Below are 24,117 nucleotides of genomic sequence, written 5' to 3'. Positions count from 1 at the left end.
TTCCCCACCCTGCATGATCACTATGGGGGTCATTCCGACCCTGGCGGTCATGGACTGCCAGGGCCGGGGACCGCGGATGCACCGCCAACAGGCTGGCGGTGCATCCAGGCCAATTCTGACCGCGGCGGCAAAGGGAAACCGGCGGTTTCCCGCCGGTTTTCCCCTGGCCTGAGGAATCCTCCATGGCAGCGCCGCCATGGGGATTCCGACCCCCTTACCGCCAGCCTGGTTCTGGCGGTTTTGACCGCCAGAACCTGGCTGGCGGTAACGGGTGTCGTGGGGCCCCTGGGGGACCCTGCAGTGCCCATGCCAATGGCATGGGCACTGCAGGGGCCCCCTAACAGGGCCCCACCAAGATTTTCAGTGCCTGCATAGCAGACACTGAAAATCGCGACGGGTGCAACTGCACCCGTCGCACCCTTTCCACTCCGCCGGCTCCATTCGGAGCCGGCATCCTCGTGGAAGGGGGTTTCCCGCTGGGCGGGCGGCCTTCTGGCGGTCGCCCGCCCGCCCAGCGGGAAACTCAGAATTACCGCGGCGGTCTTTTGACCGCGCAGCGGTATTCTGCCGGCGGGACTTTGGCGGGCGGCCTGCGCCGCCCGCCAAAGTCAGAATGACCCCCTAAGTGTGTACGACTATACTATGCAGTTTGTTAACTGTGGAGGTTTTTTACGCGTACTTTCCTTGCTTTTTTCTTCCAAGAAATAGGTGCCTAGATGGTTATCCTTTCACTCAGGTAGGACTTGAATGTGTTCATGCTAACATAATAAAAAAGGTTATAGTTCACCCTTCACGAGTAGGGATCCTAAGCCCTGAAGAATGTCCCAGACCAGTGTAGGCTCAGAGTGTGGGCAGAAACATGTTGGCTTTCTAAGATGGGCTCAGTCATTACACTCAGAGGTATCGGCAATGTGTTTTTAACCATGCCCACGGACACCACTATTAAAGTTAGAGTTTACTGGTAGTCCAGACCTGGATCCCACTATTATCCAGTAGCATTTATCTAAGAACTCCCTCCAGTGTAGGTGTACTGAGAGGTTGAAACGGCCCAGGTAGCACTGTTTTACCAGGGTGGGGAGAGGTGGTCATTGATGAAGCATGGCATGATTAAGTGTGTGAGACCACCTCTTCCATATGAAGGGGAACCCCTTACTGAATTTGTCAACACAGCTTCCTGAGATTGGGTAACTCTCGTAACTGGCACGTCACCTCCCCCCTCCTTTGCCCTCCCCCCCCCCCCACACACACACACCCTTTGTGTTTATCAATTCTTTCCTAACCCACACTGATTGGGCACCATTTTAATAGGACATCACCACTTAGTATCAATTCCAGACCGTGACAGTCGGTCTTCCAGAAGTAATTTGTTCACATTGATTGACAGTCCTTTCCTTCTTCTCCACTAACTTCCAACCACTATACTTGTTTTTATATAATTAATCTTTCCTGGCTTGCTGAGGTTCATCTTTTTTCACTCTGTCCAATAGCAACCCATTTTGAGCGTTTGCCTTCACTGCCCCATTGAGCATCCATCTCTTTTACACATTCAACTGAATTACATATGGCGCCAATTTTAATTTCTAAATGCACTCTTTTCCAGTAATTAATCTGTGGGTGCTGGCAAAGTGATTATGATCTCATCTAGCATCCATTCTCACACTTCAAAGGTACCAGTAACAACCCAGGACCTGCAGCACTGAACCAGACCCATGCTGCAGTTATCCAGTGCTGTGCTTAATCTGAGCCGGTTGGTTGCTGGTGAGCGGCACCAGCACTTATTTTGGCGACCAGCGCTTATTTTTGGGAATTGGCACTTATTTTCCTGCATCAGATATTTACTGAGTGATAAAGTGAGACAACACACAAATTGGAAAAAAAGAGAAAGAGAAATACGTCAAAACCGCCAGGGAGGAAGAAAGGGGGAACATGCATGAGTGAGATGGACAAAGGGGCATGTAGTGTCTGGTAGTTAATTAAAGAAGCATGTGGTGATTTTAAGCTGCCAACCTTTGCATTCAGCACGTCAAGAGATTCTGAGCAGAGCTTTGAACACTGGCACTCTTTCTTTTATAAATTAAGCACTACACCAGTGGGAAATGTAGAAACTTTCTTGTGTCCAGCTGAGGTCTCTTGTGATATTAAATTTACTCATATGAAAGAATGAATAAAAGAAAGCATACATTACATGCATTTTGGGAAGGCAGGACAACATTAGTTTGTCACTGCCAGGAGTGGAACAGAATCTGCTTCCCCTTAGCTATGAGGAACAAACCAGCTTTCTACTGATACCTAGCATTGACAAAGCCAATAGGTCTTGCCTATGCAAAAGCTTTTGGCTGTTCAGCATGAATAAAAGTTAGTAGGATGGGGTGGAGTGGGGAAGATTTGAGTGGGGGAGATTAGGGTAGTTTGGAGTGAGGTAGGGTGGAGAAGAGTGGAGTTGGATATTTTGCGGTAGAGTGGAGTGGGGTAGATTGGGATAGAGTGGAGTGGGGTAGATTGGGATAGAGGGGAGTGGAGTAAAGTGGGGTAGATATGGGTAGAGTGGAGTAGATTGGAGTGATGTACATTAGGGTGGAGTGTGCTAGAATGGGGTGAGGTAGACTGGACTACAGTGGAGTGGCTTGGGATAGACTGGGGTGGAGTGGGGTAGACTCAGGTAGAGCGAGGTGGGGTAGATGTGGGTAGAGTGGAGTAGATTAGAATGGAGTAGATAGGAGTGGGCAGATTTGAGTGGGTTGGGGTAGAGTGGGGTAGAATTTGGGGGATTTGGGTAGACTGGTGAATTAGGTAGAATCGACTGGACTGGAGGGGGGTACATTGGACTGGAGTAGGGTAGGGTGGACTGGGACAGATTGGAGTGGGATAGATTGGGTTGGGGTAGGCTTGGGTGGGATACACTGAGACAGAGTGGAATGGAGTGGGGTAGGTTGGGATGGGGTAGATTGGGGTAGAGTAGTGTGGAGTATATTGGGTGGAGTGGACTGAGGAAGATTGGGGTAGGTTGTAGTAGGCTAGATGTTGGTCAACTGGAATGGGGTAGGATGGAGTGAAGTGGGGTATACTGGAGTGGAGTGGGGTAAATTGGAGTGGAGATTGGAGTGGAGTGCAGTAGATTGGAGTGGGGAGAGTGGGGTAAACTGGTGTGGGTTAGATCGGAGTGGTGTCGTATAGACTGGACTAAGATATATTGGATTGGAGTGGAGAGTGGAGTGGGTTAGATTGGGGTAGACTGGAGTGAAATTGGGTCAAATGGAGTGGGGTAGATTGAGGTGGAGTGGATTCGAGTGAAGTGAGGTAGTTTGGAGTAGATTGGAGTGAGGTAGATTGGGGTGCAGTGGGGTGGATTAGGGAAGATTGGAGTGCAGTTGACTTGTGTAGATTGAGGTGAAGTAGAGAAGGGTATATTGGAGTGGACTGGGGTAGATTCTTACTAACAAACACTGTAATTAAAGGATTAAACTAGACAGGTGATTTGTGAAGTAATTTTAGTTTATATTCCCTTTCAACTGGATCCCTGCTCAATCCAGAAAGACTAATTTCAGCACTCCCTCAGAGTTCTTATGAGTCCACCCAGGTGGCATTATCTTACCTGGGTGGGGGTAGGTGGTCAAATGATGAAGCATGACACTATAATGTGTGTGAGACCACCTAGTCCGTAAGGGGAACACCCCCACCTTTCATTGAACACCCGGCCACCACTACCACATTCCATGTCGACGAGTAGATCACCAAGTTGGTGAACTATCAACCAGTGAAATGGGCCAACGTAGCCTGTTCCTAACATCCCCCAGACATATTGTGTTATTGGTTCTTATGTCAGGGAGACTGTATGGAGGTAATACACTCCCAGAACACTCTTTTTTGTGTACTATTGGAAATGGTATCAACCAGTGTGCAGATGTGTTTTGATCGTATTCAAAAATTTGTTTCAGCACAATGCACAACTACAAAAAAAATGTGTTTCATTTGTTCTTTCCTAATATAGTCTGAAATATCAGCACAGTTCATTTACAGACATTTTAATTTCGCTGTGTGCTAGAAAAAAGCCTTTTCTTTCACAGCAAGGTTGTCTCATGAATTCTTTCACTTTGAGGTCAGAGAAAGAAACGTAAACACTACGCTCCCTCTGAAGACAGAGCCTGACATTTGACCTCTATCTTTGAATGCACAGCAAATAAGACAAGATAAGAACAATATTTAAAGGCCTGTATACAGAAAGCAAATTTGTGGAAGAATACAATAAACAGGGTATTGGCAACAAGTGGAGTGAACTCAAGCTGGACAGTCCAAAGCAAATAAAGCCAGCAAATAGAAAGCAAGCAAATGTGAGTTGCAAATCACAAAGCCAACCGGAGCAATTGGCGGGCTGCATTCCCAGGAAAGGTTTCAGAATGCCCACAAGAAGTCGTTAGCAAATCAGACAGTTGCGCCTTCGACTAAAAAAAGTAGGCTATTAATTGCAAGCCCATTGGTCAAACAGCTTGATTGTAATTGCTTCAAGGTTAAGAGCCTATGGAAAGATGTGAATGTAGATGTTAGAGATTTTCAGAGCACATCACTACACTAAAAAGCACCTCAAATAAAAAAAACAATGTGAACCTTGGAATGCAAAACTATTGCTCTGTGGCCCAGATTCACAAGGATTTACTATGACCTACTCACGTGCACCTGTCTTACTTCTGAATTCCTGGAGTAAGTCGGAAAATTTCCTGAAAGTCACCTCCTTGTGAATCAGACCAAATGTATTTTTTCAATGCAATTTCAAACATGTGATGGGGAAGAATCAGGGCTACAAGATTTAGCACAAAAGTGGTTGAATTCCTTATTTACTCAGCAGTGATGTTTGTAAAAAAAAACAAATGGGAGCAAAGAATAGATACAAATATGTATTTAGTATCTCACAATTTAAAAATATCATCTTGTCTTACCTGGTTTTTCCACTTTAATCACTTCTGCCCCAAGATCGGCTAAAATCATGGTAGCAAATGGTCCTGCTAGAACCCTGTAAATGCAAAATTATGGCTGTAAGGGTGTGCTTCATATCAGCAACATGTTACTCTAAAACACAAGTAAACTCTGTTGGTTTTACATACTAAAAGCCTCATGTTGGGCAGCATGTGGGTGGCGCGACAAAGACCTAGGTCGCCACAGCCACATTCAAACCTGCATATTTAGAATTCCCTTCCTGTACAGAACAATGTTTTGCCAAAACGATGGGAACCCTTTCAGAGAATTGTGCAATGCAATCATCTCACCATTACAGTTTGACCAGCATTTTTTGTTTTTCAAAGACAATCTCATAAAGTGAGGGTTTGCTTTTTTAGAAATAATCAGCATCTGTGAGTTTTCTCTCAGGGCGTGGGGGCATCGACTGTTTCTCTCCAGCCATGGACAGCAAACCTGGTACGAAAGCCCTGTCCTAAAAAGAGTAGGTCTTCCCATACCATGTCTACCAGCGGTTGTACCAGGGGTGGCTCCTGCGCTAAGGTGGAGGAGCGTCGCCCCCCTGCTTTCAGCAGAAGGGGAAGGAAAAATAAAATGACAATAACAAAGCATTATTATCACTTTATTTTTCAGGGGGGCAGGTTAGGGTGGGGTGGGGCTGGAGGGGGCTGGAGGCAGGAGTGGTTGGGGCACCACAAGTGCACATTTGTATTTGGACGGCAAAACAGACATGCGCACTTTGCATTTCTCCACCCAGCTGTATTGTACAGCCGGAAGGAGAAAGTGCACAGGGTGGAACTCCCTGTGTGAGCACCGAAGCAGGGCGCTCCGACCAATCACAGCACTGCTGTCATGCTGATGACAGCAGAATCTTGATTTTAGGGAGTCTGGAAACCCGTGTGCTTCCGGGAAGAGGACGGAGGAGACAAACCCATCTCCATAGTAAAGAGGTAAATGGGTTTTTTCTTTCTTTTTTTTTATTCCCATCCTCCCACCCTGCCACACTCCTTCAGTGTCAGTCGCCATTGGGTTGTACTCACTGAAGATGTTATCTATTGCAGACCAGCTGAGGCTCCTACATCAGAAACACAGGAGTTTCCCCACCTCTCAATGAGGCAGTGGAACCACGAGTGGGCAGTTGGGGCATTAATTGACCTTTGGCTGATACTCGATTACAGCATAGTTCAAAAAGAGGCACTGTGAGCCTCTGTAGGAGACTGACAAAGACGTCATATATATGCCGTAGTCGGAAATGAGAAGCAACCTTTCCTTATTTGAGTTAAAGAAGCCAATCTTATAGATTTATGGGCCTTTAGGGTGAAAATGGATATGATCAAATCATATTCCATTGAACTAAGTAAAGCTGGCAAGCTCAAGATATGCACAATGGGCCATTCATTTACACTGAAGCACATATGGGTAAAGAGTGAATAAGAAAGAAAATATAAACATTTTGCTCAGAACAGGTGCTTCTATTCATACAGAGAAAGTCAAATCTAAAAGTTTAGAGTTTTGGAAAAAGAAGTGTTGGTAAAAGAAGGGAGAGAAAGCATTTTCTGTTTTTTAAAGATCTTTATTTGATGGGTTTAATAAAGTATTAAACTATTATGAGCATAAATCTCCTGGCCTAATATGTATTTCTGGTAGCTGCCCCAATAGAATCCCTTGCAATACCAACCTCGTCAAATCCAGAATTTTCACACCTTCCAGTGGCCTCATAGAACCTGCAAATAAAACACAATGATCGTAGATTAATTCACTGTACTTGTTCTAGTTCTGCACTGGAGGCAACCTAATTCTTTTCAGTGAGCAACCGAGTATGATCCTGCAAGATATTCACATAACCTTAAATTTTATCCGCTAACATATAAGTCAGACAATAATAAGTAAGTATTTCCAGACATGCACTTTACACTTGGCAAAACTCTACAAACACCTAGAGGCTTTACGGCATCTTTTGACTTCTAACAGCTTACTTACATGAGTAGACCTTTTTTTTTTACAAGTTATTTTATTATCAAATGCATTCAGTAAGTAATAAAGGGTAAAGCAGGGAAAGCTTGTGAACCCTATACAGCTACGTACTGTCATGTAGTAATGGATGCATGAAGTGCAACAATAGCTATATACCGACACAGCGTTGTACAATTAGAGGAATACATCAGCAAGGAGAATAAATAAGGCTGGGTAAGGCTAGGATCCGGTAGCTAGAAATTCTCAAGGGGTGTAGCAGAGGGTAGACCGGTGGTGCACAGACGGAAAATTGGGTAGATGGGGGGGTCGCTAGAGAGCCCCCGGCAAAATGGCCGCACTGTAGTGCATCTCTACCGGCCGTAAACATTTAATCAGACCTAATCCTAGCACAGGTGCATACTTTTTGGGCTTCAGCAGAGTCGAAGATGCAGACTGGGCATTAAGTCAATAAAAAAATCAAATCGCGGGCGAAGATTGCCAGCGCATCTCAAGACGAATCCCGAGGGGGCCTCAAGGTGGCAGCCAAAGTGCCAGAGGACTGATGAAGAAGCTGCACCGTGCAACTGACCTGCACTGAGGCCGCTTCAATTGGGCAAGCCTCACCGTGGATCCCTACCGCCAAGTGGCCGTAGAGAGTGGGGAAAGATGGGGCGGTGGCTACCGCCTTCGAGGTGGAGGGTCTGGAAATCCTGCTCTTTTGGCAGAGCCAGGAGTGGCGTCTCACTGGGTCCTGAGTGACAGAGGATCGAGGAGGCGCTGGGACATGAAGCGGCATGCCCAGAGGGCCACAGTTGGCATTGGAGTCTGGCCAAGGCGAGCAGGGGTGCGCAGGCTGCTGGCTTGGCGGTGCAGGTGGCAGCTGCGCCCATCCTGCTGGACCCGGGATCGCTATCCCCCTGGCCGCTGCTAACCCCGAATAGTAACCGGGAGACTGCCTAAACTATATTGTCACCAAGGAAGAAAGGCAGAGAGTAAAACTCATGGATCCAAATGGACAAAGACTGGGCCACGAAGACAAACATGGCACCAATGCACCAACCACTGCCATTGGAGTGGGCGGACTACTGACCATGCACTTAAGTTTGACCGCAAATACCACCTTAGACATATGACAATGCGATAACGTACTGCTGGGTGGACATTGCGCCACGTGTTTTGAGGACCGCTGCCCAGAACTGATGGCCCATCCTGAACTAGACACGAATGTGGTAGCGTGGGAACTACTTAGCAACTAGGCCACACTGACTATGGCCAAGTCAGAAAAATCGCAAACCCGGCTGACAGTTGAAGCAAAAAAAAAAGCACCTGCGAGCCACCAGAAGCTGAGATGGAAAAAGAAGCACCAAGCCAACCTGCAAGCTCTTTGGGGAGTACTCTACTTGCCATGCAGCAAAATCTACAAATGATTGACAGTAAGATTGATAGACTTGATCTCCGCATAGACAACTTCTCTACTAAACTGGAACAGCATGAATCACACCTCACTGAAGTCGAACAAAGAGCATCTAGTGCAGAAGACAATGCTTAAAGGACCGGGGAAAAATGCTGAATATGGAGAAGGTACTGGCGGTTATCAAAGCAAAAAATGATGATCTGGAGGCACTACTTAGGTGCACTAACTTGGAAATAGCGGGAATTCCTGAGTCGACCAACACACAGAACTTGGAGTTATTCATAGGACGTCTCATCATCGATCCGAAAGCCTGTCCCAGATGTTTGTGGAGGAAATAGCCCATAGGGCCCTTGCTCCAAGACACCTTTCCAGGGCACCGCCACGATCTATCAAGGCTAAACTAATGAACTATAGGGAACCGGGACACGATCCTGATGCTGGCCCAAGAGAGAGGAGAAATCACTTACCAGAGAAATCATTTATCCTTTAATCCTGATTTCACATCCACTGTGCAAACCGCCTTCAAGGAATACCTCCTGGTGAAATGGAAACTCCAGCAAGCAGGAATCACCTATGCTATGCTCTACCCGGCAAGATTGTGGATTGAACATTTGGGCAAAACAACAGTTTTCAACTTGCCACAAGCTGCAATGGAGGCCACCAACAAAGTGTTGAAGAAACATAAACAACGCTGCTCCCCAGAAGCTGGAACTGATGCACACTCTGGCTGAGGCCCTGCTCAGTTTCCTATGGATGAAAGGACACTGAGACATTGAAGCCTTCTGAACTAACTTGGTAGGACCATATAGGAAGCCGTTGACTTAGTGTGGAGGACATCACATACAGATCGCTTTTCTATAGGAAACACATCTGGCACACACAATAGAGCCAGCGATAGGTGCGCAGAGGTCAGGAGCACGGGCAGCCTCGTCATACTCCTCATACTCTCAGAGAGTGCTGATTGAAAAAGGCACGCCATTCACTATAGTGCACACTATCATAGATGAACAGGAGGGATATGTCGTCCTATAGGGGATCCTGGAGGAAAACATGATCACAACTGTGAATGTATATGGACCAAATATTTATGACCCTACTTTTTACCCCAATCTATGGAATATTTTGCGCGCCCTGCCACCGGTAGTGATCCTCTGGGGAGTGGACTTAAACATAACATTAGATACACAGCACAACAGGTCAACGGGGATGGCGAGCCATGACCATTGCTCTGCAAAAGTACTCAAATAACCCATAGAAGACTTTAATATGGTGGATGTTTGGAGGATGTACAATAAGGAAACGCGGGAGGGCACATATGCGTCTACGGCACATGCTACCTGGGTTCGTCTTGACTACTGGATAGTATCAGAAGAAGCAAGCATGTGGGTAACAAACGTCGAGCATTTGGCATGGACACTGTCCGATCAAACACCAGTGAGACTAGCTATCACCATCCCTACGCTGAAATTCAGAAAATTCACTTGGTACTTCCAGAACACAACTAGATCGAGAATACAGGGACACAATAAGACATGCCATACGCAATTACTTTGATACCAACAAAAACTCGGTGAAAGACACGGGCACCCTTTGGGAGGCCTTTAAGGCTACAATATGATGGGTCTGCATTGGAATGAAAGCAGGAATACTTAGGGATATCCGCACTCATCTGGGTAGGACGGAGCGTGCTATCCAGCAGTTGGAACAGGAATAAGAGTGCACAGAGAATCCCACAATGCTGTCACACATAAGGACCATATAAGTGAATATCAGGACACTGCTTATCAGGAGATACATTACAATTCCCGTCGGTATGTGGCTAGGGCATACAGAGAAGGGGGACACCCAGGGCGCTCTTTGGCGGCTAAACTAAGACCAGCCAAGAGTGCCCAGTAAGTAACCAAAATAAAAGACGAGACTGTCCGAGAGTACTGGGGTGCAGAAGGGATCTTGAAGGTTTTTGCAACCTACTATGGGACACTATATACCTCTTCCGATAGGGCAAATCAGACTGATATAGCAAAGTACTTGAAAGATGTAGCCCTGGTGTGGCTGTCAGACGCCCAGTGAGAGTACCTCTCAAGGCCTATACATTTAGACGAGGTCCACAATGAGATACAGACATTACCAAATGGGAAAGGGCCAGGCCCTGATGGGCTGACCGGAGAATTCTATAAGGCATATGCTGTGCAGGTAATCCCCCACCTTTATAATATGTATGTTGAAGCCTGTGCAATTCCCTATAGAATAAGCATGCATGCACTTGGGGGCCCAACAGATTTAGAACCGAAAGTGACATGACAGAGGCTTCAGGAGGTTCCTGCTGATTTGATCACTTTAGTGGCAGAGCACATAACAGAGGAGTTAACCAAAAGATTGCGTCCTATAGAGAACCGCCTAATAGCCACTGAAGAGAAACTGGGGTGGGTTGCCCAATTATGCATGTCTAATGATCTATTGTGTAAAATCCCCTCCCTTCAATCTCAACCCCGGAGCAACTCTCCATCATTGGGGCCAGTAGATATGGCTTAATTGCGCCAAGATGAAACCCTGGCGCATCCTGGAGTATGTCGCAATCACTCCTGTAAAAGTGCTTCTCCTGGGTTGTTCATGAGAAAGTGTGTGGCTGGTGGCTCCGGACAAATTTCTGAGGACTGTCACATTGGAGATACCGCTACCAATAATATGGGGAAAATGGTATCCATTCAGTGACCAAATTTGATGGGGTAACCCATAAACGTCAGACAGTAAATACTCTGAAGATCGCAAGAACCAACAACAGATCACATGGGGCTCTAGATGGAGCCGTACATCTCTCCCCAGGTGCCAGTCCATCCGTGGCAGTGATTACTAATGTACCTAGGTTACAATCAAATAGTACGGAGACCTTTATAGAACTGAAAAAAAGGGTGATCCAATGGTTACATGTTAATGCCAATTTCCCATTTTCAATGGTATCTTCAATACTAATGGCAGCCGCGGCCCGTCCTTAAGGGTGGAGGGGCCACGCCCCCCAAACTTTTACCCCTCATGAAGAGTGCCTGTCAGGCTGAGCAAAGGTCAGCCTGACAGACACTCTTCATGTTCAGCTCAGGCAGCCGGGAGCGAGACATGCATGATTTGCGCAGACTCCTGGCTACCTGACCTGAACTTTGTTGGGCTGAAGAAGTCACAGCTCCTATGGGCATGACCTCCTCGGCTCAGCAAAGGTGCCTCAAGGCACTTGCCCTCGGTGACGGAGGAAAGAGTCACCCATTGACTTCGACCTGGGCGCTTCAGGTTTAAGCCCTGAAGCGGCCTGGGCGAGTGTCAATCAGTGACACCTCGTCACAGAATGGGGTGGGGTCAGAAGTCTCACTGACCCCATCCCACTCTGCAACAAAGTTGGGACTCCAGCCTTCCCTCACTGGCTGATCTAAGGTCAGCCAGTGAGGGAAGGCAGCAGTCCCAACCCTCCTGGGACCTCCAAGCTGAAGGTAAGAGAGAGAGCAAGAGAGAGAGTGTGTGTGTGTGTATATGTGTGTGTGTGTGTGTGCATATGCGTGTGTTTTTTTTTTTTTAATTAATGTTTGGTGTGTGCATGTATGTTTGAATGTTGATGAGTATTGTGAATGGATATGCATGCGTGTGTGAATGAATGAGTGTGAGTGTGCTTCCCACCCGCCCCCCTCCCTCCTAAAATTACCGGCCACCACTGACTAATGGTGAGGCGGGTAGGCTGGATAGGCTCGTTGAGGAAGCTTTGTGATGGAGACTGTATTGTTGTAAATTTTAACTCACCTGCTACAGTCCACCAGATCTTTATAAATTGCTGTAAAGTCAGTCCCCTGCCTAGGGAGATTTTTCTCTGCAGATTCACAGCTTTTTATCCCCAAACAGATCATCGTTTTATCAGAAGGGTGCAAACCGGCCCCATAGGCTCTCCCAGCTCCTGTGCCCACAATGGAGATCCCTCTTTCCATCAGACTGAATGCAGGCGGATCTCATCCACACTGTCAGAAGTGGATTGACTCAAAGTTGGGGCTAAGCAGGGACCTCCAGGGAATGGAAAGTTAATGGCAGCCCTTGATGCGCTTGATGCGCCCAGGTACACTGACGCAGGGAGGCACAGAGACGGTAGCCCAGAGGCAGAATCGATGGGAAACTTAATTCCAGTGGGATTCCACATCAAACATGTCATTATTTGGAATATAGCCGGGCTGGAAGCCAAAATGTGCATCCCAGAATGGGGTTCTTTTATAAATGTACATAAGATCTGCCTATTTCAGGAAACGTGGGCCATGGAGCCCATGCATAGACCTGGATTCAAGAGTTACTGGGTCCCAGCAAGCAGGGGGTCCTTCGGAAGACCCTTGGATTTACTTATTTGGATTAGTTGCTCCCTTACGTGCCAAGTGAGTGAATTGGACATGGGTTGTGCTGATCTACAGGGTCTACTCCTGTCCACACTCAGAGAACAACCATTATTACTGGTAAACATCTATAGCAGGAGTGTGGGCAAAAGTTGTGAATCTGACGTTTTAAGTGCTCTGGATAATATTTTAGCTAGTAGCTATAGTACCCATTATATTTTGATTGCAGGGGACTTTAATGCCACCTTTGAGCCTTATCCATTAGCAAAGGAGCTTTATCAAGAAGAGGATATTCCATGGGGCATTCCGCAACTATGATTTTATATACTGGCATTTCCCCAGCCTTATGTAAGAAGGGTTTCTTTCTTTTTATAAGGTGTTAATTGAAATTAACTTTACAATTGAACTGTTTACAGCTTACGCTAATTATTTAAGCATTTATATGATTTTTTATTTCCGATATTTAAATTGCGGTGTAGAGCGATCTATTTGGAAGAATTCCTGAATGATTTAGCAAATTGTTTGTATTGGGAATTTAAACTTTTGGTTTTTCAAATTGTGATTTTTGTGTGGCTATTAAATTTTAGGTTTCGATATGTCAATAAAACTAAAACGAAACAAAAAAAAACTCAACCCAGTTGACACCTATACTTAGGGAATACATATGATTTGAGCGCCTCTCCGGCCTCAGTATCAATCGGGAGAAATCATTGATCTTGCCATTGACGATCCGAACAATGTCAATACCTCTGAAGTACTCCCTTAAATGGTGTACTGATGCTGTGAAAATCTGGGTATATGGGTACATATGGACCCTAAAGTGATATGGCAGGCAAACTATGGTACAGAGCACTGGATCAGAATGCCACTGTCCTTTGCAGACAGGGTGGCGATACTAAAGATGGTGGTGTTACACAATTTCTGTATTTATTTAACAATAGCCCTATCACACTAACTAGCGGGTTCTTTATGCTCCTTAGAGCGCAACTGATCAAGCTAATCTGGGTGGGGAAGCAGCCATGACTGTGATGGAAAATCCTGACGCTGCCGCACGAAGAAGGCGGCTTCACAATACCAGACCTACAATTATATTACATGGTGCACAAGCATACCATGCGCACTATTGGTATAGCTTGCCCGAATATATACTGCATCTGGCTACTGAAGCAGAAGAGGTGCACCCTATGTCGATACGTCATGTGCTGCCACAAACACGAGGTGACATGTCTCTCACAGAGATTGGCAAAGTGGACTGAAAAATTGCAGCCTGGCATGCTCTGGGGGCACAGGTGGGACGGCTGCCCCTGTATGCCCGGGACTACCCCTAGAATATCACCCAGGGTTTTCAGTCACACATCAGACAAGGGCACTGACACTGCTGAAATCAGGAGGAATTGTTACCATGGGAGATCTTTACTCTGGTGGGACCTTTGTGGGCCTAGCTGACATGCAAAACATATAAAATGCAACATCACTTTTTAATTTTATTATCATCGCCTCACACATGCTATAAAAGCCCTATGCTCAGCGTTCCCGGCCGAGACACGAGCGTTAGGTGCACTACAGATGCTACTTACGAGCCCAGATAGGAGACAACTAATCACCAAATGATATGCAGCCACACAGACTGATGCCCCATTGTCAACTGACAAAGCACTGGCAAGCTGGAATTCCAATCTCCCGACTCCCCTGACACAAGATGACTGGAAATACTGCTGCTCACTAACTAGCTGTCTCACCTCTAACTGCAACCTGTGCATCTTTCACTACAGATATTTGCACCAGATGTATTACACGTCTCTTATGGCATACAGGTGGATACATTATGCGCTTGATGTGGGTCGACAGGGGCGGGCTTCGTACACCTGGTATGGGAGTGCCCCCGGGTATGGGAGTTTTGGGTGGAAGTGGTAGACACCTTGTGCGATATAACTGCAGAGCTAGTGCAATGCAGGATCCGGGTGTGTCTGCTGGGCATGGTGAAGTCACTGCAGCCGGGGACACGCCGATTCACGCCGAATAGCACTACTGCTGGCCAAACGACAGGTGGCCATGCATTGGGGAAAGCGGTCATACCCTACACACACAAGGTGGTTGAAAGAGGTGATTTATTGTAAAGATGTTTTAGAAGATTATGCAGAGGAACTGCCCAGTGCCTCCCGTACTAAAAACATATGGACCCCTTTTACGAACCATTTGCTAAGAGGGCAGGGAACTTTCCCACCCACGCCATGAAAGTAGGATCAAAAGTTACACAGTAAAATATTCATGGCTGAATGTACTGCATCCATGCGTATGTGTGCATCTTATTGCTCATATTGTTTTATGTCCATGACGGTATGTACTGCAGTGTTAGTTGGCAACTTGATGTTAAGTTCCTTTTGTATATGATGAAAAAATCTAATTAAAAAAAAATTGGGTAGGCGCAGGCAGTTTGTACACTACAATGATGACAGCTTCCACTTTGAGCACACGTGAAAACTAATGATTAACCCTAAAATGGACCAAAACAAGTGGAAACTTAAACCTCTGGGTGGCTCTCTACCAGTGGCGTAACGTACAATGATGCAGTCCCCACCTCACACACACACACAGAATGTGATGAGGGGCTCGGAGTCTCCAATCGCTCCCATATATTCATTGATCGTGGGGGCTGAATGGGTCCCACTTGAAGGAATGGGAGGCCCCCGGCGCCGCATGTGCTGCAGGGGCCTGGATTATGCCTCTTCTTTCTGCACATGGGATTGCACACTCAGAAGTCAGAGAAATGTGAAACGTTTTAGGTAAATTTCCCTTTGATTTTCTTTTTCACAAAAATCTTACTTTGAAAAATATGAAGCTCAGGTATATATGAAATGGCGAACCTAAAAACTACCTTTGCAAAGCAGTAACTGAAAGCTAAGGATTTCAATATCCACAAATATTTCAATCTGGAACAATTAAGAAACAAACATATTTGAAAAACAACATTGAAATATTTGTAGCAAACTAGTCTTTCAAAAGCAAGTCTGAAAACACAAATTGTGCCTCCTGTTTCATACAGAGGATATTTCAACCTGATAGAACACCGCGCCCTCTACACAGGATGGAAACTATAGCAGATAGTAGAAGGCAAACTGAAAATAAAATTAAGCACACACAGTACACATGTGAAAGTAACATACTTATTATCACAGAGCATATTTATTAAGTCTCCCAGTTTTCCATTCTTCCTGATTTTTACAGATAAATACAGACAGAAAGCAACGTGTTTCTTGTCTGTACTTATTTTTAAAAGTGGAACAAAATTGAGTTTCTAGTGAGGAACTCTCCATGATGTCTTCATGAATTATAGGCCAACAGCTGAGCAGATAGAGAGCACGGGAATTAAAAAACAGATTAAGATTCCTTTAAGTACACTCAGTTGTTAACATATATGAAGTATAATGTTATTCCAAAAACACAAAATAAATATGGATACATACCAATAAGAGGGGCAAAAATAAATCTGGATAAATACAGACGGAAATGTTAAAAAAGAAATACTTTAAAGCTCTACCAACAATCTCCCTGGTGTTGCACAGATCCTGGAACACATTTCAAGCTTAATTAAAAATGTAAAACTCGCTTTTTCACTTATATGAACTACAGGCACTGGATAACACTGGAAACCGGACCCTTTCTCTTTTAGGAGGAAGCGGAGCCAGACATCATCCACAACACTTTGCAGTTAGCAGCTATCTCAGATATGACTGGAACAAAGCAAACAGAAAATAACCTATTCTATGGCAGGGTAGGAAGGGTGATTGAATATTAACATGATGAAGATAGCCAAGAAGGAGACTCAGGGTCACATAGAAATGCTTCCTTACTCTAACCTAAGTAGGAAGATGGGGTGACACATGGTGAATGTTGGTGAGGTATTCCATGCTACCGTTCATAGGGTAAGAAAAGTAGCTTTTTTCACAGGTATCCTAGGAATGAGAGGAGATCAGGGAAAAGAACAAACCTGCAGAACCCAAAAGCAGTTAGGAAAGTTGAGGAAAATGAAGTGAAAAGATCCGGCAAGTGGTGCAATGCATGAGAAAAGAGACAATCATCACAGTTTTCGGATATAGGTTTTGATGAGTGCACTTCATGTACAAAATACTCAAGGGGCTGGCAATCAATTACCAAGGAAGGTGTGTCCAGGGGTGTTTACATCTTCCTGGATAAATGCCAGGCCCACCACAATGTCTCAGAATGCAGGGAAATCGGCGAGGCAGGCAGGTTAAAGGCTGAAGTCCCTTTCCTTTTCCAAGGCCTTTTAGAGGTAAGCATGACAGAAAGAGCATTTGCATATCCTGGGCTTCTGACAACACTGTGTCAGAACCCTCTGCATAGTGTGGCAGGAGCTGTGTCCTCCGTTTTAAGTCTCATTTAAAGATTGATTTATTGAACTTTATTTCATTTCCATCCTGGGGACACGTTTATGCCACATTAATATCAATTTCCAGATTCGTTTCCTAATATCTGAATTAATGTATTAAAGTTCCTTCTATTTCCAATACACCTAGCCTACAGTGCACAGGGAATTTCAGAATACTTCCCTTTCATCAGGGCCAAGCTTAAACAAACTCCAAAAAGAGTATCTTAAACGAGTACTAGTGTCAGCCTTTTAAGCACAAGACACAGGTACACTGAATGTGGGCGATCTGAGCAGATATGTAACCCAAACAATAAGCAGAAGACATGCTAATGTGCAATATCATTAGCCGTGAGAAGTTACAAAAATAAATCTGCTATAAAAAGATTGAAAAAGACGGAGCCAAAAGCAGCCCTCTTTCTCCCCTCCATGCCAAAGGCCCTCATTAAGTCCAAAGTAAACTGAGGTGCACCCATTGCAGACTGTACATTAAGGAGAATTCCTCTCTAGAATTCTTGTAGAACACCAAGCTGATGCAGCTTATTTAATGGCAAGGACCAGCCAACAGAGATGAAGGCACACTGCAGATTAATATAAGTGCCCAAGAGTAGGGGCGTATATTTTTTCCATTGTCTTTTTCATCCAATTGGAAGTATATAAAGATGTGATCATGGTTGACTGAAGCTTGTGGAAGCAAGTTAAGTTAGAGGTAGAAAGATTTTGTACAAACTGGATGTCAGGCATGCTTTGCCTTTCTGTCTTGGTCAACCAGTGGGTTGCGTTCTTTAGACAAGTTTTTCTGACCCTTGGAGGCAATGCATTTCAAGATGGATAGCATCATGGTCAACCACTGATACATGGTGCAGCTTGTCCAACCTCCACCTGGTGTCATGACGAAGTCCACCATGGGTAATGTGCTGTCCATGGCATTTGTCAAGTATTGTGTCAGAGACATCTCTGTGGGCTACCCTTAACATATTCTTTTGTCACTACACTCGAGGCTACCTCTTGAAGCAATTCAAGATGTCGCCAGGAACATGTGCGCAACCTGTATTCCTCGATTAAAGGGGTTCAAAGCAGATTAATTAATTCCCCTTCTCCTTTCTCACCTAAACGTGCAGTGGAATCTATCCAAAAGTTGAGAATATGAAAGAGCCAGAATATAACAGTTGGATAAAAAAAAAAATCACTTTTGTATGTAGCCCGAACTCGGGCATTGAGATGCTTTTCATGAGCACCAGCCTTTATTACACAATGTCAGATTCAATATTTTTTATTTTACCATGATGGGAACTCTGTTCCTTCCAACTCTTCATTTGTAGGCTCTTTTTTATTAGCAACGCTCTGTACAACTTTAGCTGCCCGCCAGAAATTACACAACCAATGGCTTATTTTTTGTGGTCGAGTCTGCGAGGGCATGCACCAGCGCATGCGTCGTGCTTGCGAGATTCTGTTTTTAACTAAAAAGAGCTTGGAGCCAACCCGTTGCTTACCATTTGTGGGTTCAGGTGGCACTTTTCTTTAAAGCCTCCTAATTTGACATGGTAAACCAAGCATAATTTCTGTTCCTGTCTGTGGAGCAGGGACCAAGCACTGATTGATTTAACTTAACCCCTTTTGTGCCGGGGACGTAATGGTTGCGTCCACCGGCACAGTGCTCCGTGGGCTTCCCTCCCACCCCCAAGGCAGGGATGGAAGGGGAAGCCCTTCCCCTTCCACCCCCGATCCCCCCGACCCCCCGTGACGTCTGATGACGTCAGTGCGCATTCACGCGCTGACCTCATCAGAGGCCACTTACCCATCGCGCTGGAAGCTGATCGGAAAAGAAATGCTTTGCATTTCTCTTCTGATCATGTGATGGGGACCTGAGAGGCTTCAAAGGGAAGGAAAGGAATTTCCTTCCCTTTGAAGTCTCTCAGAGCATTTCAGAAGCCAGATCGTGAAGCGATCCAGCTTCTGAAATGCCCACTAGACATCAGGGATTTATTTTCAAAAATGAAATTGGCATAAGGGGAGCGACCCCTTGGGCAAGGGTCACTCCCCGGGGGGGAATTTTTTTCAAGGCCTTTTCTGCCCCCCCCAGGGGCAGATCGGCCTATTGTTATTAGGCCGATCAGCCCCCAGGGGGAGCAGAAACCTCTAGGTGGCAGGTTTTTTTTTTTTTTTTTTTTTTTTTTTTTAAAGGTGGGGAGTGACCCCTTAGGCAAGGGTCGCTCCCCTGGGGGGCAAATTGTATTTAGACCATTTCTGCCAATTTCTGTTAGGCCAATCTGCCCCAAGGGGGCAGAAACTACTAGGCACCAGGGATTGGTGTGTGTGTATGTGTGTGTTTTCTTTAGGGGGGCAGCCCCTTGGGTAAGGGTCGCTCCCCATGGGGGCACATTATTGTTGGCCATATCTGCCCCAGTTGGGGGCAGATTGGCCTATTTTTGGAAGCCCATCTGCCCCCAAGGGGGGGCAGAAAGCCCACTACAAACCAGGGAACTTTCTGTCACCGAAATGAGAGAAAAATGTTTTGGCCACATTTTGAGGTTTGCAAAGGATTCTGGGTAACAGAACCTGGTCAGAGCCCCACAAGTCACCCCATCTTGGATTCCCCTAGGTGTCTAGTTTTCAAAACTGTGCAGGTTTGCTAGGTTTCCCTAGGTGCCGGCTGAGCTAGAGGCCAAAATCCACAGCTAGGCACTTTGAAAAAAACAGCTCTGTTTTCTTTGTGAAAATGTGATGTGTCCACGTTGTGTTTTGTGGCATTTCCTGTCGCGGGCGCTAAGCCTACCCCCACAAGTGAGGTACCATTTTTATCGGGAGACTTGGGGGAACGCTGGGTGGAAGGAAATTTGTAACTCCTCTCAGATTCCAGAACTTTCTGCCACCGAAATGAGAGGAAAAAGTGTTTTTTTGGCTAAATTTTGCAGCTTGCAAAGGATTCTGGGTAAAAGAACCTGGTCAGAGCCCCACAAGGCACCCCATCTTGGATTCCCCTAGGTGTCTAGTTTTCAAAACAGCACAGGTTTGCTAGGTTTCCCAAGGTGCTGGCTGAGCTAGAGGCCAAAATCTACAGCTAGGCACTTTGGAAAGAACATGTCGGATTTCAATGTAAAAATGTGATGTGTCCATTTTGTGTTTCCTGTTGCAAGCATTAGGCCTACCCATGCAAGTGAGGTACCATTTTTATCGGGAGACTTGGGGGAGCACAGAATAGCAAAACAAGTGTTATTGCCCCTTGTCTCTCTCTACATTTTTTCCTTCCAAATGTAAGACTGAGTAAAAAAGATGTCTATTTAAGAAATGCCCTGAAATTCACATGCTAGTATGGGCACCCCGGAATTCAGAGATGTGCAAATAACCACTGCTTCTCAATACCTTATCTTGTGGCTATTTTGGAAATACAAAGGTTTTCTTGATACCTATTTTTCACTTTTTATATTTCAGCAAATTAATTGCTGTATACCCGGTATAGAATGAAAACCCATTGCAAGGTGCAGCTCATTTATTGGCTCAGGGTACCTAGGGTTCTTGATGAACCTACAAGCCCTATACATCCACGCAACCAGAAGAGTCCAGCAGACGTAACGGTATATTGCTTTAAAAAATCTGACATCGCAGGGAAAAGTTACAGAGTAAAACGTGGAGAAAAATGGCTGTTTTTTTCACCTCAATTTCAATATTCTTTTATTTCAGCTGTTATTTTCTGTAGGAAACACTTGTAGGATCTACACAAATGACCCCTTGCTGAATTCAGACTTTTGTCTACTTTGCAGAAATGCTTAGCTTTCTGGGGGCCAGCATTGGTTTCTCACCCATTTCTGTCACTAACTGGAAGGAGGCTGAAAGCACAAAAAAATAGTAAAAATGGGGTGTGTCCCAGTAAAATGTCAAAATTGTGTTGAAAAATTGGGTTTTCTAATTCAAGTCTGCCTGTTCCTGAAAGCTGGGAAGATGGTGAGTTTACCACAACAAACCCTTTGTTGATGCCATTTTCAGGGAAAGAAAACACAAGCCTTCTTCTGCAGCCCTTTTTTCCCATTCTTTTTTTAAACACATTTTTTTGCTGTTTTTTGGCTAATTTCTTGGTCTCCTTCAGGGGAACCCACAAAGTCTGGGTACCTCTAAAATCCCTAGGATGTTGGAAAAAAAGGACGCAAATTTGGCATGGGTAGCTTATGTGGAGAAAAAGTTATTAAGGCCTAAGGGCGAACTGCCCCAAATAGCTAAAAAATGGCTCGGCACAAGAGGGCAAAAGCCCTGGCAGCGAAGGGGTTAATTAATGCCTGTCCACTGCTCCTGATGTGATTTGAGGTACTTCTTTTTAATTTCTAGGGCCCTGCTAACAGAAGGCATGTGACTGGCAAAAATGTGTCCAGTAGGACAAACAAAATTGAAAAGTTTTATTTAGTATAGTTAACTTTTTTCATTTTTTTTGCCAAGTCTTCTTTTCTCCCCTTGCACTCATGTTTTGTTTTGTTGTTGCTTGTGGGTCCTATTCACAAAAGATGATGATTATTGTGTTCTAAATATTGCAAATCAACATTGTTTCTTTCTTATGTGTAAAATACAGAATGGCGCTTTAACACATAATCATGCAGTACACCCCAATCCACCCCACTTCAATCCAAACCAATCTACCCCACGCAAATCCACACCAATCCACCCAAACTGACCCCACACCATTCACCCCACTCAATCCAATTGTCGTATTACCACTCCAATCCAATCCAATCCACTCCAATCCACCATACTTCAATCCTGGCAACCCATTCCACTCTGCCCCACTCCAATCCAAAACAATCTGCCACACTCAAATCTACCCAGCGCTATTCCAAACCAATCTGCCCCACTCCAATCTAAAACAATCGGCCCCACTCCAGTCCAAACCAATCAGCCCCATTCCAGCCTGCCCCACTCAAATCCCAAACAACCTGCCCCACTCAAATCCCAAACAATCTCCCCCACTCCAATCTGCTCCACTCTAATCCAAAACAATCTGCCCCACTCTAATCTGCTCCGTTACAATCCAACACAATCTGTCCCACTCCAATCAGCCCCACTCCAATCCAAAACAAGCTATCCCACTCCAATCTGCACCACTCCAATCCAAAACAATCTGCATACTCCAATATGCCCCACTCCAATCCACCCCAATCCAGTCTACCCAATCCAGTTCAATCCACCTCCCCATTCCAATTCACCCTACTCAATACAATCCACCATAATCAACCCCACTCCAAAATCAAAACAATCTGCCCCACCCTGATCCAAAACTATCTGCCCCACCCCAATCTAAAACAATCTGCCCGCTCTAATCCAAGTCAATCTGCCCGCTCTAATCCAAGTCAATCTGCCCGCTCGAATCCAAGGCAATCTGCCCCACTCCAATCCAAAACAATCTGCCCCACTCCAATCCAAAACAATCTGCCCCACTCCAATCCAATCTTTCCACCCCAAACCAAAACAGTCGTCCCACTCCAATCTGCACCATTCCAATCCGCGTCACTCCATTCCAATCCACCTCACCCCAATCCAATCCACCCCACTCCATCCCATTTTACCCAACTCCACTCCATCACAATCCACCCCATGCCAATGCACCACACGCCAATCAAATACAGCCCAATCCAATCAAGCTCAAACCAATCCAATCCACCCCACTCCACCTCAATACACCCCACTTCTATCCATTCCACGCAACTCCTATCCAATCCACCCCACTCCGGTCCAATCCACCCCACTGCAACCCAATCAATCCCACTCTAATCCAGCCAACTCCATTCCAATTCACCTTAATCCACCCCACTCCAGTCCATTTCAGTCCACCTTAATCCCCCCCACTCCAATTCAATCTACCCCACTCCAAACTAACGTAATCCACCCCATTACAGTCCAAGCCATCCTACTCCAATCCAATCCACCCCACACCAATCCAAAAAAATCTACCACCCCACTCCAATCTATTCAACGCCACACCAATCCAACCACAGCACACAAATTCAATTCACCCCACTCCAGTCCACCCCCTCCACTCCTATCCAATCCACCACAATCCAGCCGACTTAAATCCAATCCACTCAAATCCACTCCACCCCAATCCAATCCATTCCACTCCAGCCCACCCCACTCCAACCCACTGCACTCCAAATATCCATCCCATTCCAATCCACACTACTCTAATCTGTTGTTCTTCCACTGGGTGTTAGGATAGTCACGCGCTGAAAGACGAAAGCCCTCGTTCAGAGATTCTTGGAATTCCAGATTCAGCCAAGACCCCACTTGCCGTCGAACAGAAATACCAAGATGTGAGGTGATTTCAAATACAGCATTATTGCACCTCGACGTAAAACTGGGAGGAATACATCCATGGGAAACAGCACAGAATGCCGGAATTACATGTGAGAATCAGTGCAGCAACACTGATGTGTGGGATAATTTGCCATTCCAGTAGGGGAATCTGGAAATAGTGTGTTCCCAAACTAGACAATACTCACTGAATGTAAGGATTTTGCAAACATAGCTGTGGTCTTTGACACAAAACTGAAAAGCATAATTAAATAAATATTACCAAAGGAAGATTGGCAGACTGTCATTTCTAAGGAGTGGACCACACTTTAACAACCATTGGCAAAGCCAATAGATCTGGCTCCTCATTAGTCAAACTGTTTCCATATGCGATAGGTGAGGTGTCGGATGGCAGGTCGATTGGCCGAATGTGGCGGTTATGGATGTGGGTGTTTGAGCATAGATACAGGGTCGGATAGCAAAATGGACGTCCCTGCACTTACTCACCGTAGTACCCATTCATCCTTTCACCACCAGCTAATTCATCCTTACATACCGATTTATGCAGCTATGTGTCCACGCTCTCGCTCATGCATAATATGCACTCAATCGTCAGTGCATGTACCCCCTCAGTTCATTCACACAGAAATCTCGCATGCACCCATTCACCAATCCGCTCAACCAAACTCAGAAAATCGACATTTAAGGAACACTGCACCTGCGTCTGTGTGAGGGATTCGTGCACTCAAGCTGCCCATGCCGCATTTATGCTGTGTATTAGTGAATCTTTATAA

At 45.5% G+C, this 24,117-nt stretch overlaps 1 protein-coding gene across 2 annotated transcripts in view; it reads right to left on the bottom strand.

Moving 5' to 3' along the window:
- SUGCT (succinyl-CoA:glutarate-CoA transferase) overlaps positions 1-24,117 on the bottom strand; it is a 2,876,649-nt gene that overhangs the window by 2,818,600 nt on the left and 33,932 nt on the right. For both annotated transcript variants that reach the window (XM_069215909.1, XM_069215917.1), the window contains exons 2-3: positions 6,626-6,671; positions 4,932-5,005 (exon numbers count right to left, since the gene is read on the bottom strand). In XM_069215909.1, the coding sequence (XP_069072010.1) occupies positions 4,932-5,005; positions 6,626-6,671 (120 nt within the window). The remainder of the gene's footprint in view (positions 1-4,931; positions 5,006-6,625; positions 6,672-24,117) is intronic.

Source organism: Pleurodeles waltl, chromosome 2_1 (genome assembly GCF_031143425.1).
Source record: "Pleurodeles waltl isolate 20211129_DDA chromosome 2_1, aPleWal1.hap1.20221129, whole genome shotgun sequence".
Classification (NCBI taxonomy): Eukaryota; Metazoa; Chordata; class Amphibia; order Caudata; family Salamandridae; genus Pleurodeles; species Pleurodeles waltl.
The sequence above is the reverse complement of the archived record's forward strand: the minus strand, read 5'-3'. Positions and strand labels throughout refer to the sequence as shown.